Source organism: Aedes aegypti, chromosome 3, assembly GCF_002204515.2.
Source record: "Aedes aegypti strain LVP_AGWG chromosome 3, AaegL5.0 Primary Assembly, whole genome shotgun sequence".
NCBI classification, from domain to species: Eukaryota; Metazoa; Arthropoda; class Insecta; order Diptera; family Culicidae; genus Aedes; species Aedes aegypti.
This window is the reverse complement of record NC_035109.1, coordinates 395,683,711-395,698,385: the sequence shown is the minus strand read 5'-3', so window position 1 is coordinate 395,698,385 and position 14,675 is coordinate 395,683,711. Positions and strand designations below refer to the sequence as shown.

General features: G+C 37.7%; 1 protein-coding gene across 7 annotated transcripts in view; it reads right to left on the bottom strand.

Annotated features, from left to right (window-relative positions):
• The window catches only part of LOC5565417 (transmembrane protein 64), a 56,539-nt gene that overhangs the window by 3,520 nt on the left and 38,344 nt on the right, over nt 1–14,675 (bottom strand). For all 7 annotated transcript variants that reach the window (XM_021854853.1, XM_021854855.1, XM_021854856.1 and 4 more), the window contains one exon: nt 13,788–13,911. In XM_021854853.1, coding sequence (XP_021710545.1) covers nt 13,788–13,911 — 124 coding nt within the window. The remainder of the gene's footprint in view (nt 1–13,787; nt 13,912–14,675) is intronic.

Below are 14,675 nucleotides of genomic sequence, written 5' to 3'. Positions count from 1 at the left end.
TCTGTGGACTCCCTAAAAATGGGTGGCATGTTTCTTTTCGCTCGGGTGCTGTCAGTTCAATTGAAGATGGCGTCGAAACAGCAAGCACTCCGCGAGCGTGTTGTACGGTTTTTTCTAAACGCCCTAAGTGCCGAAAGAAAGGAACCCGTCCAACTTTTTCGGCTCCCTCAGTGCTCTAGAGTACAAAAATAATTGGCGGGCCAAGGATTCGAAGCAGTTGACCACGAGGATTCGAAATTGTATCCGTAGGATGGACGTCAGTGCCGTCCAGCGCTCTTGTAAGAGCATCGCGACTAAGTTTCGTCCTACGGCATTTTTTGAAGAATAAGCATTATGTTTTTAATAAAAAATACTGAATTCGTTGATTTTTTTGCTATACGACTGAAAATATTCTCATTTTTTAACGAACATCCGTTATAAATGTTTTTTTAAATACACCTTTTACAAATAAAAAATAAAAATCTTTTTCAGATTAAAATTAAATTATATTAAATCCCATCCACCTATTCATTGCACCATAAAATCGACTCTTCACAACTCGATATGTCTTATTATTGTATGGATTTTAGTCCCTTCGAATTCATCATGCTCTCCATAAGTCGATATTTTCATAACTCCAGGTAACTTCAAGTCGATATTATGGTACGCTTAACTATCTTTCTGTAACTCGACATTTATCCTTCGTACTCGGTGACATTTTGACTACTTCTTGTTTGTAAGTCAATTAAGCATTGGCGTAGCTAGTAATTCTTTCACTTACTTTTTAGCTATTTAACCATGTGCTTTTAAGATATTGATTCTTCTAAGAATCCATCCGTTATTTTTTCAGTGTTTTCTCCAAGTGCTCCTTTACCAGTTCTCCTGGGATTCCCACGAAAAATCATTTGCAGGATTATTAAACCGATTTTCCTTAAGCTTTATTGGGTTTTCTGATCTTAGCAGAAAATTTCACAATGGATCTCTATCATATTGCTAAAATAAATTTAAAAAAAAATATTCAAAAACATTTTCTTTGAATCATTAAATTATTTTTCCTCTGGAATATCGTCCTACAATTCTTCCTTAAAATTGTACAGAGATTCATGCAAGTTTTTTTCATAGATTTTTTTCTTTGAACAGTACTAGCGATTCTACTGGATTTTTTTTTAAATAAGTTCTTTCTTGAACTTTACATACTATTCTCCAGCAAATCCATCAGGTATGCTTCAGGTACTAGAAATTGATCCATAAATTATTCATAATGTGAACTCCGGGATTCTTCCATAAATAACATCCACATTAGTTCAAGAACTAATCCTGGTTTCTTTGCAAATGACTCTACGAATCACTGCATATCCATATACCATTCGTATCAGATTTCTAGACACACACAAACAATTTTTTGAAGAACTTCTAATGAAATATATTGGATAAAAATTCAGCTTAAATGAATGAGTATGAAAACATGTTTGTACGAAGTTCCTCAAGAAAGCGTCATGCGAAGGAAGGAGAAACAACAAAATGTTGAAGCAGGCAACCCTGGAATAGGGTCCTAAAATGTTTAATGAAATCTTGTTTTCATTTAATGGCTGCTTGGGCACGTCAGGAGTTAATCATCAATATTAACCTCCTTTTCCCGAGCAGCCTAGATAGCCGCGTAGTGTCGGTAGCGGTTGTTTCAACTGGCTAAGAATTAACACTACGGACTGCCTGTTCCGGTGGTAAAAGTCCACCTCACAGGTGACCCCTAATTTATGGTGTGATGCGTACCGTGCCTAAGAATGAATGGTTAGGGGGGTCTAAATAAAACCTAACCGCAAACGGAGCCTGTGGGGTACCAGGGCGCCCTCCACAGTATTGAGTCCTTCCTGTGCTACCCGGAGCAATGGTGCAGGTGACCTTGTGTTTCTCCGAGATAATCGGCTGCCCTTCTTCAGTCTCTATCCTGAGGCTTAATAAGGGTGGGATTATGAATATGTTGACATTTAATTTAAATTATCACCTATATGGATTCGCATTATGCGTTTTACACAGTGTATTCTGTGCTCTTTCGCCTTTGGCGACTTTAAATAGATACCGATCTGGTTTTTTCGTTGCTGGTCTTTTTCGTGCTGAGATTGCAAAAAGCTTAATCCTGCCTAGTTTGGGTAGTGGCTACGGTTAGGTTAGCTCAGATCAATCTTCAGCATAAAAGAACAGCAACGATCAATCTTTGCAGACTCATGCAAAATGGTGCAGCCCAAGTGGCGCTAGTTCAAGAACCCTACTTTCGTAGAGGGAACTTCTATCTAGGTAACCTTGTGGACCCAGTTTTTGCTACTTTTAGCAAACTTGAAATGGCAAACTCGCGCTCCATGCCCCGCGCATGCGTGCTCGTTAATAAAGCAATCGTTGCTACACTCATTTCTGAGTTAACTACCAGAGATGTATGTGCTGTCACAATCGATGTTTCTGTTGGTGACCTCAACAGGAAATACGTCTATTGTTCGGTATATTTACCACATGATGAACCATCCCCAACGGATGACTTCAAACGAGTTGTCGTACACTGCGTAACAAAAGGCCTTCCGCTGATTGTGGGCAGTGATGCCAATGCTCATCACATCATCTGGGGCAGCTCGGATATCAATTTGAGAGGCTCCAGTCTGATGGAATACTTAAGTAGTACAGACCTTGGATTACTTAACATAGGCAATCGCCCAACCTTCATAGTTTCTAATAGAGAAGAAGTGTTAGACATAACGCTCTGCTCGAATAGAATCAGTCACGAGTTGACGAATTGGCATGTATCAGATGAGGAATCATTATCTGATCATCGCTACATCTTCTTTGAACATTCAAATGTAACTGCGCAGACTTTGCGTTTTAGGAATCCCCGGTCAACAAACTGGGAACTCTACATTGAATTGGTTGCGACCAAATTTCATGGATATTCTCCGTCCATTGAAAATCCAAGTGATCTGGATGATGCCGTTGATACTACAACATCCTACATTATGGAAGCTTTTGAAGAAGCATGTCCTCTGCGGTCTGTAAAGACTACAAGAGGGACCCCATGGTGGAATTCCGATCTGACTAGACTCAGGAAACAATGTAGAAGGAGTTGGAACAGACGCCGTTCAGCTGGATCAGAGTCGTTCAAGTCAGCTCGCAAGGCTTACAAGAAGGCTCTTCATTCTGCTGAACGATCCGGCTGGAAAAACCTTTGTACAAAGGTTTCCAGTTTGAGTGAAGTCAGTCGGTTGAACAAAATTCTTGCAAAATCTAAGGATTTCCAAGTGAACGAAATTCGCTTACCTAATGGTGACTTTACTTCTTCCGATGAAGAAGTTTTAGAATGTTTATTCAATACACACTTCCCCGGATGTGTGGACAAAGCATCTACGGATGAACCAAATGTCTTTTCATGTAGTTACGAGTCTCTGGCCTCGGCTCGCAGTATCGTAACTACTGAATCGATTCAATGGGCACTTAATAGTTTTGCTCCTTTCAAATCTCCAGGAGCGGATGGGATTTATCCTGTTCTGCTCCAAAAGGGATTTGAGTCTATCAAACATGTTTTGAAAAAGCTACTTGTAAGCAGTTTTGCTACCGGGTACATTCCCAAATCCTGGCGTGATATTACTGTAAAGTTTATCCCAAAAGGAGGACGTGCGTCGTATGAGGAAGCGAAGAGTTTTAGACCAATCAGTCTGACCTCTTTTCTTCTGAAATGTCTGGAACGCATTATCGATCATCACATCCGTGTTGTTTATTTGGCAAACATGCCTCTTCATGTGAATCAACATGCTTACCAATCTGGAAAGTCCACTGTGACTCTCTTACACAAAGTTGTATACGATATCGAGAAAGCATTCGCTCAGAAGCAATCCTGCTTGGGTGTTTTCTTGGATATTGAGGGTGCCTTTGATAACGTGTCTTTCGATGCCATATTGGAAGCCGCACGAAACCATGGGCTACCTACAATGATTACCAATTGGATTCATCAAATGCTCAAAAACCGACATCTCTTCTCGACATTGCGTCAAGCAGCGATTCGAAAATTGAGTGTTTGCGGATGCCCCCAAGGGGGAGTCTTGTCACCACTTTTGTGGAATCTCGTAGCAGATACGCTATTGAGGCAACTCAATAATTGCGGTTTTCCAACTTATGGATTTGCCGACGACTATCTAGCTCTGATAGTTGGTATGTGCATAAGCACCCTATTCGACCTGATGCAAAGTGCTCTTCAGGTAGTCGAGAGTTGGTGTCGCCAATATGGCCTTTCGGTTAACCCGAATAAAACATCTATTGTTCTTTTTACGGAAAGACGAAACCGCGATGGAATTCGACCTTTACGTCTTTTTGGCACTGAGATTAATGTGACTGATCAAGTAAAGTATGTTGGAGTCATTCTAGATTCCAAACTTTCATGGACACCTCACATTGATTTCAGAGTCAAAAAAGCTTGCATGGCCTTCGGTCAATGCCGGCGAACCTTTGGTAAAACTTGGGGCCTCAAACCCAAATATATCAAATGGATTTACACAACAGTTGTTCGGCCAATATTGGCATATGGATGTCTTGTGTGGTGGCAAAAGGGCGAAGTGAGAACAATCCAATCAAAATTGGGCCATCTCCAAAGGATGTGCTTGATGGCGATGTCTGGTGCGTTCTCTACAACTCCCACAGCAGCGCTCGAGGCCCTTTTCGACGTTGCGCCACTACACATATATCTTAAACAAGAAGCACTTTCTTGCTCTTACCGTTTATGGGTACTGGATCTACTGGAGAAAAATCCAGTGAATCGTAGATCTACACACACTTCGTTGTTTCCACTTTTGGTGAATTGGGACAAAATTGTCCTTGCTCCAAGTGATCTCACAATTGCTTGTAACTTTCCTTACAGGACATTTACCACACAATTCCCTTCACGGGAAGAGTGGACGTCTGGCTATTTGGAAAGAAGTATATCAAGCAATATAGTATGTTACACTGATGGCTCCCTTCTTGAAGGTAGAGCTGGTGCAGGAGTATATTCTCGTGAGCTAAGGCTGAATCAGTTTTACTCACTTGGTAGAAACTGCACCGTTTTTCAGGCGGAAATATTTGCTCTTATGTGTGGAGTGCAATCAGCACTCCAACAGCGCGTAATGGGTAAAGTCATATACTTCTGTTCAGATAGTCAGGCTGCTATAAAAGCTCTCGCTTCGGCCAACTCAAGGTCGAAGCTTGTTATCGCATGTCGAACTCAAATTGAGGAACTGAATTCAGTCAACTCTGTAAACCTTGTATGGGTACCAGGCCATTCTTCCATCGCTGGAAATGAATTGGCTGATGAGCTAGCTCGCGATGGAGCATCGCATGACTTCATTGGCCCTGAGCCGGCTATTCCAATTTCGAAGTGCTGGGTGATGCTTCAGATAAACTCTTGGGCGGCAACTCAGCACAAGCAATATTGGAATAGTTTGGAGTCGTGTCGTCAAACAAAATTGTATATTACTGAGCCATCTCCAAAGGTGGCGAAGTATTTAACAAATCTGTCAAAGCAGAATTGCAGTCTCTTGGTCAGAGCGTTGACAGGCCACTGCCGACTCAACTATCACATGGCAAATATTCAGCGTGCTGACTCATTTGTGTGTGATAGTTGTGACTCCGATTATGGAACTTCGTATCACCTGATATGTAACTGTCCAGTTTTTGCGCAAATGCGATTCCAATTACTTGGTAAATACTTATTAAGTGAAACTGAATTCAGAAGCCTGAATCTTCAGGACATTCTGTTATTCTTAACCCGCTGTGGTAATGAGCTATAGGCTCTCTTTACGCTCATGCGTTTTGCAGTGCCCTTTTTAGGGCGCTGTTCGAACCCATTGTGGTATGGAGCTACATGCTCTCATTTCGCTTATGCGATCTTCCCTCTTCAAGGGACCCCACTCCTATTTCCTCCCATCTTTCCCTTCCCTTTCCTCTCCCATCGGGTAGATGATGAAATAGGCTCAAATATGGCGATGGCACAAATCTCCCAACTGGTGGGGAACGTGCCTTTGGAGCCGGCCTTCTGATACCTGATACCTGATTGTAAGTCAATTAAGCATTGGCGTAGCTAGTAATTCTTTCACTTACTTTTTAGCTATTTAACCATGTGCTTTTAAGATATTGATTCTTCTAAGAATCCATCCGTTATTTTTTCAGTGTTTTCTCCAAGTGCTCCTTTACCAGTTCTCCTGGGATTCCCACGAAAAATCATTTGCAGGATTATTAAACCGATTTTCCTTAAGCTTTATTGGGTTTTCTGATCTTAGCAGAAAATTTCACAATGGATCTCTATCATATTGCTAAAATAAATTTAAAAAAAAATATTCAAAAACATTTTCTTTGAATCATTAAATTATTTTTCCTCTGGAATATCGTCCTACAATTCTTCCTTAAAATTGTACAGAGATTCATGCAAGTTTTTTTCATAGATTTTTTTTCTTTGAACAGTACTAGCGATTCTACTGGATTTTTTTTTTAAATAAGTTCTTTCTTGAACTTTACATACTATTCTCCAGCAAATCCATCAGGTATGCTTCAGGTACTAGAAATTGATCCATAAATTATTCATAATGTGAACTCCGGGATTCTTCCATAAATAACATCCACATTAGTTCAAGAACTAATCCTGGTTTCTTTGCAAATGACTCTACGAATCACTGCATATCCATATACCATTCGTATCAGATTTCTAGACACACACAAACAATTTTTTGAAGAACTTCTAATGAAATATATTGGATAAAAATTCAGCTTAAATGAATGAGTATGAAAACATGTTTGTACGAAGTTCCTCAAGAAAGCGTCATGCGAAGGAAGGAGAAACAACAAAATGTTGAAGCAGGCAACCCTGGAATAGGGTCCTAAAATGTTTAATGAAATCTTGTTTTCATTTAATATCACGAAAGAGCATGTTACTGCAACTACTTTAGCATTTTTTCCAGCTCAAATAACGGATATATCATATTGAAACTTTAATTCAAAAATTTGATCCATAAATGAACCTTGACATTTGAGATCATGTTTGACGTTCGCTTAGTCGACAAAAATGCCACAGGGGTTCAACTTTTTAACACCGGGGTTGTTCCTTTCTGACATTTCGGAAGGGACACGGAAAACAAAATACACCCAAAATTTGAGTTTAAACCAAGGGGTGTGACAAAATTTAAAAAAAAACTTAAAAAAATGTTTTTTGGACTTAAACCATCGGAAAACATTAGAAAATTGAGTAAACATATGTTTTTGAACTAAACTTAAGCGTTTGGCACCAAAATTGGGACAGGGCTTTAGGACCCTATTGTCCAAAAATTCAATCCCAGAGTGTGGAAAGTTTTGAGGAAGATCCTTTGATCCTTGAAAAATTCCTTTCACCTTCCCTGTTATTTAGATTTGACTCCTCCTTTGACGGAAACAAAAGTATTCGAAAGATTTCGAAAGCAAAAGACGTTTCGAAAACAATTTTCGTAGATAATTCTTGTATAATCCAGGGTAAATTATTTAAAGGACTTTTGATGCACTTAGTGAAAAAATTGGAGTAAAATCTTTTGAAAAATATTCAGAGGAACTCACCGAGAAATTTCTGGGAAAACTTTCAGTTAAATATTTCAGCAGTAGATTTGACAGAATCTATGATTTTTTGGAGGAATTGCGAGGGTAAACGTTTAACTTTTGAAAAGTAAAGTATTTTTTTAATTGAGTTCGGGAACATATTCCGGAATTAATTTGTGGATAGAAAGTACATAGAAGGAATGGCTGTCCTCCAGGAAGAGTTCATGTTGAAGGTATAAACAAATCTCGCAATATTATTTGACTAATTTCCAAGAGATTTGTAGCTGAAATTCTGAAGCCACCCTCCAATTTTCTTTGAGGAGTTTGTTTATTCTAAATTCTTCAAGGAATATCAAAGGGAAGCATCACAAATTTTGCTACAAATTTGTTGGAAATTACACATACATTTTCATGAAAAAACATAAATAGTTTAGTGTGTAAGCAATAAATTTATTCATGCGAAATTACTTAAAAAATAAATTATAGGACTTTTTCGCACCAGGTTAAAGATCTGCTATCCATCTGAAGGAAACATAGTCAGGTTTTAAATACTTGAAAAGATCTCTCGTGTACAATTTCATAAGGGCATAACTGTAGTGATCTTCGTCGATTTTCTCTTTAACAAATAAGTTTGCCGGGTACATGTTTTCGGCTGGTATGTTTGATACAGAAAAAAGTACTTTTCGTCCTTCATCAGGCTACATCGCAAAATATTGCGTATATCGATTGAACTTTGTGTACCAAAGCAAAGAGAAAATTGGCGAAGAGAAATCAATCACTGCAGATAAGCGAGATCTGTTATAAGTTAAGCCTTCCAAAAATTCCTGATACTTATTGTTTAAGGAATTCCTTTAGTGATTCCGCTTATTTTTTAATTTTACTGAATATTATACAAGTTATATACTGCCCATAACTGCATATTTGTAACATTCGACAAAAGTAGGCACTGAGTAAATGGAGTACCAAGTGTGAATTTCTCGTCAGTATGGAAAGGCCCCAAAATTTCAAAAAAATACCGAGAACTCAACAATGCTCATATGAAGCTGAAATTTTGTACAGCTCATCTCACATATTGAGTGTATAGTCTGAAAATAATTCTGATAGGAATATCTTTGCCACAACATTACGAGGCCCATGTATAATCTCAATGTACCTGTTATGCGGTTATATTAAACAAAGTAACAAAACAGCTCGGTAATTTTTCCGAACTTTCTAGAACAATTTCACAGATTTTATTCAGTTAGTCGAAAGTATTGATGATTTGATGATGTTTCACGGTATTAACTCGAATTCTTCAAAAATGTCGAATGTGACAAATATGCAGTTATGGGCAGTATAGTTAATGTATGAATTTCTTTAGTATAATCTTATAAGGGAAATCATCATCATCATCATCATTTCGTTTTAAAGACAAAAAAAATGAAAAAAAAAGTTTAGAATTTTCTTATAAAGCAATAATTTGAACCGAAATAACAGAAGGAGTTAGGTTTTATCCTTTCGCAATTCAGAGTCCTATCAGGTGTGGATAAAAAGGTTGCTTAAAGAATTGTAAGGCATTTAAAGTTCTCTATGAAATATGTTGCAAAACATATTGAAAATAAAGTTGTAAAGTTTGAGTGGGATTTGAACCATGATCTAGCGAATAAAAGCCGCGTCCGACATCTCACTGTCATCTCATCATGCTAAAGAAGTTTGCTACAAGTTTCTTGGCATTTTCGTCGATCGAAACCGTTCACGTTTTGAGCAGAATATTGTTGTAAAATGGATGTGAACAAATTCACTGTTAGCAAGCTGTCACGTGGGGGAGGGAGGGGGTCTAAAATTGACAAATGTTTTGTATCATCCCTATAGAAATGCTTCTATAAATAATCCAATTGCAACGATAATTTTCGTAATAGCAACAAATGTATGCATTTCATTGCAAAACTGTGTTGTTTTCAGCACTCATCGTTGTATAAACATAAGACTCGTAAGTAGATGAAAAAACCGAATTTAGTACTATACCATTTAATTCCACTAGAGTTTGTATCCTTTGACAGATACGCGTATTTCGACCTCAACTGTAAGGCCGTCTTCAGTGTCGTGTACTAGACTCGACTCGTGCTAAAATCATCATTTCGCATCTTATAGCTTAAATAACTATATCACGACAAGTTTGTTCAATAAAATTCATGGGAGGTTTAAAAAGATAGTTTTTGCTCATAATATGAATGTCTCTTTTGTTTCGTATTTTCCTCATACTTACATAGATGGTACAAAGATATCATCGAAAAGTTGACGAGAGCTTATTTTTCATTTTTGTTGAAAATGGGATTTTAGCAGTAAAGTTTGGAATTTCCGAACAATTATGGAAACCTGGGTTCTAGTTTGTTTTTTTAAGTCAGATTTAACATATATTTCAAAACTATATTCTTCTAAACATCCTAATTGACGAAGAAGTATCTCGTTTAAACACTGTGAAAGTGGTCGTAGATCACTAAGCGGATAATAAGACTCTCGGTTCGGACGTATTAAAGAAGAAGATTATAGGAGATACTTACAACTAAAATAGGCACATTATCCCCACTAAAATATAAATGAAAATCTCGATTCATCACAATCAACATGTTTTTCCTTATTTTAGGTCATTGTAACCCTTGCGTAATCGTTTACACTTGAATAAACAGAATCCGTTTATAGATTTATAATCTGTTTTCAGCGAAAACAAATCAAATCCAAACAGACGAGGCGCTGTTTTCGGCTCATTTGTGGCTTAAAGATCGCGTGAAAACCAGAGCGACTTTTATCGAATTGTTTACATCTTCGCTTTGCACCGCAGCATGACCGAATGAAAAGCGGTGAAATGTTTTTCATTCTGAAATAGCGAAATGGGGGAGGGTGTAACAGATTGCATAAGGTACGGTTTTCGATGATTACTTTTTGATCGATAGAAGGAACTTAGGTATCGTTTTCTTCCTTTTGTCGTTTCATTAAGGTTTTTTTCTAATAAGGTACCGCGGGGCAAGTGGGAACGAAAAAAACGATAGTTCAAACAAATTGTTCAATCAAATTTTCAAATGTCAATATTTTTCAAATCCAACAACACAATCACGTTTTGGCAACATATTTGCTGGTGTGTGCATGAAACTAATCGAATAATTTCGAAATTGTGAAAACCTTGGAAGAAAGTTTTAGAATGAGCCATTGGTCCCACTTGCCTCGCTAAGCGTCCAGTTTCATGCGTCAATCCACATCAGTAAGTCAACCATTAGAATAATAGGATTGATAATTCATAGATTTTTAATTTTAAGTTTTTTTGATGTACATAAGGGATCAACCATAAAATACGTTACGTTTTAAGAAGAAACCCTTTATTTAATAGTATGTCACCTCACATTTAATATTAACTGAAACTTCCTCAATAAAAGCGTAAAGAGGTATTAAACATGTTCAAAATATATCATTTATAAGTTGTTAATTAAAATGTAGAACATAAACAATCAATAATTGACGAAATTATAAATATGTTTTGTTATTATTTATATGCATGGCAGAGAACCACCTTATGGGGTGGAATTGTTTTCCATCTCTACTTAATTTGGTAGAAATAACAAATAAAGTTCAAATAAAATAGAAAAGTAATCGTTCTCATGATGCATTTCAAATTTCAGCTGTGTGTTTGTTCAATTTTGAAGTCGTATTTCAAAAATAAAAAATAAATTAAAAAATAAAGAATAATAACACTTTTCTTCTCCCTCCTATGCAATTACGTAATTTGAGGTTGATATTTTTTGATAAAAATCATTTGTTTGAATGTTTTAGTGCTACTCTCTAGGAGAATGTATGAAACGTGTACGAAAAGTTTTGATTCTGGTTTTTGTTTTGATAGGTCCCACTTACCCCAGGTACAAATATATTCTGGGGTAAGATAGACCATCGAAAATTTCATATGAAATGAAAACAAAATACTGGTTTATCGTTAGCAGCTTGTAATAATACTCAAAATTATAGCATACTGATGGAAATTTGATTTAAAACACATTTATTTTTTGCGAGTCAATGCAAGACGTGGAACGTGTCACAATTTGTCATGCAAGTTGAAAATGGCGCTGAACTGACAACTGTTACATGAACCACATGGTAATAAAAATAACAATATGTTTAGTGCTAAATACATTCCTTGTCATTGTATCTTCAACTTTCTATAGGAATACCCCCATGAAAAACTTTTCCTCGTTGAGCTATGACGAAATGTCCCACTTACCCCGTATTCTCACTTGCCCCGCGGTACCTTAACTATCTTTATCCTTAAGATAGACATGAATCGGAGACAAGCATCCAATTCTTAATATCTAAAACAATGTTTCACAAAATTGGGCCCTTCTTTACCAACAGCTATGTGTTTAATTTTAACACATCTTCGATAATCACTTTTGCGCTGATTTCTGCTCAATTTAATTTATAAAATCATATCATATATCCAAATCAATTAGGAGGAATAGAAGTTAGCATATATCATTTTTTGTTTGCTTTGTACTGTTCTCCCTCAAGAAAAAAAAAACGACATCACGCTGCGTTCAACTCGGCGTCTGCTTTTGAGCACGCTGCCCAGTCTGAGCAACAAAAAACGTGCAATAAATCCGCAACGTTTGATGCCGCCAAGTGAAATACGCCAAACATTCCCCGCCGCCCCGCCGCGGATTGTGTTCGAAAGTGGGTCGGATCAACCGTGAAAATACATTGTTCACTCACTAAACGATGTCTCAACTCAACACCTCCAATGTGACGATGAATAACGTGGCGTCGTCTTACGATGTTTTGGAAGCAGTTTCTTTTCCTCGTTCCACGGTAAGATTCATGGCCACATGGCGGGTGACCAATCAATACCGATAAGAAACGCGACAAAGGTATCCCCACGTGAGTTCTTTAGTAGACATATGGGTTTGAGGACAAGTACTACTAGCCCGTTATGTCTTCAAGCCTTGTTCTAATTTGGAATCGCTCGTCGAACACAATTGCAAAATGCTAAACAACGTTGTGTAACATGGATCGTACGACTCGCACAACCAAAACCACTAATAGCTCATCTGGTTGTTTTACGCAATGCTATGACATGCATTCGACATACACTCCCGGGCATAAGTTTGGGGCCACCCCATAAAACAAGTAAAGGTGAAAATAAATCATCGAGCTTTTTAGTGGAATGCCAATAAGTAAATGAAAATAGAGTTTAGTTAGTACTACACCATTTAATTTCACTAGAGACTTCATCTGTAAGGCCGTCTTCAGTGTCGAGTTTAGTACACGACACTGAAGACGGCCTTACAGTTGAGGTCAAAACACGCGTATCTGTGAAAGGATACAAATACCAGTGGAATTAAATGGTATATTATTAAATTCGGTTTTTAATTTACTTGCACAAAAGTGTTTTGTCCGTAGAGAGTCATGAGTTTTAATTAGATATGAATTCACAGAGATATGGACAAAACACTTTTATATGATTTTACGGCGTGGCTCCAAACTTTTGCACGAAAGTGTAGCGAAAAGAAGGATTTGTGCCATGCCGTCTAATATTTGGAGCTTTTTTCCTTGTAATCCGGTTTTGCGGCAAAGCACCGGCTCATTTGAATACGGAAGCATACACTCCCGTGCATAAGTTTGGGTTCACCCCCTTAAAAACATGCAAAAGTGTTCAGTCCATATCTCTGTGATTACACGTCCAATTGAAACTCTTTAAGCCGCATTCGAAAGGCAAAGAGTTATTCTTACTCCGTATGTATTTTTCCAAAAACATTTTTGGAATTTTGTATACTAAATTTTTACTAACAGTTGTGACATTTTTCAGCATTGGATCGACCAAAATTTTAAATCAAAGCGTCATTAGAATCGTAATCTTATATTGTTTGAAGAGACCCCGCGAAATTTTGGCGGAAAAATCTGAAAAGTATTCAAAATCAATGAAACAGTCAGTCAAGTCATCGTGCAAAAGTTTGGGTTCACCCCTCAGTATGGTGTATCGTGCAAAAGTTTGGGTACACCTGAACTTACTTAAATCTGTGAAATCTCAAACCAATCATGTACGCGCCATTATTTGCGCTCAAAAAAGCTTTAAACTATTAAAATCGGTTGAAGACAAAAATGATGTGCGTGCGGCTCTGGACAGAACACTTTTGTATGTTTTTAGGGGGTGACCCCAAACTTTTGCACGGGAGTATATATTCAGATTGTTTGTAGATGGATACGTATCAAATCAAACAGTAACTTACCCCGAAGATGGTGTTCTGCAGTCCGAACGGAATGGGTGTCAGTCTCGCGAATAATACTATTTTAAATGCTCGTGGTCCTGATATCACCCGCAGGATGGCACGGCCAGTCTCATTTTTTATCAACCTACAAGAAAGAAACGAAAAAAAATAACAATTTAGTCGAGTGCGCCGCCTAGTTTGATACCTGATGGAATATTGGGAACCCTTCAATGGCTGGATATCAATGGCTATGGCTTCGAGTAGCATAAGTGAATCATCATCGACTGCTTAACCAGACCTTGTGTCTTATCTCTAAGCTAAGTGGCAGCAGACGCCCTTAAATTTTTAATCTCTCTTGCAACATATGGAGAGGCAATGCATCGACTTCGGCTATTTTTATACTTTCCATGTAGGGTAAGAAGGAACAAGATGAGTCAGAGGGCAAGATGGGTCGGAGTCATTTTCAAGCGCAATTCAATATTTTTGGATTAAATAATTTGATTAATTATTTTGTGTTCTGTAACTCGATACCTCCCCAACTCGTCCCTTCAATACCAAGTTAGAGAGAGTTGACAGTGGTACAGTGAATTCATCACTGTATATTAAAATTCATTCATAATTTTTGAGATATTGCAATACCTGGTTCAATTATCAGTTTGTTGTTTGTAGAACATGTATGAACTATTTTGTTGAGGTTCTTTTCCTCTTATGTTTTATTCAGGTAGTAAACATTGGAAATTAACTGGTATGAAATACCTTAGTTTTGCATCCAGCAGCAATTTTCTTCTGCTAGGGTACTGCTCGGGTACCCCTTTTCATACTTTAGTAATTTCTTAATACCCAACTCGCTGTCGTTGGTGAGTGCGCTTCTCTATCCGACCGGAGAAAACAACGTCGCACTTCAACTTG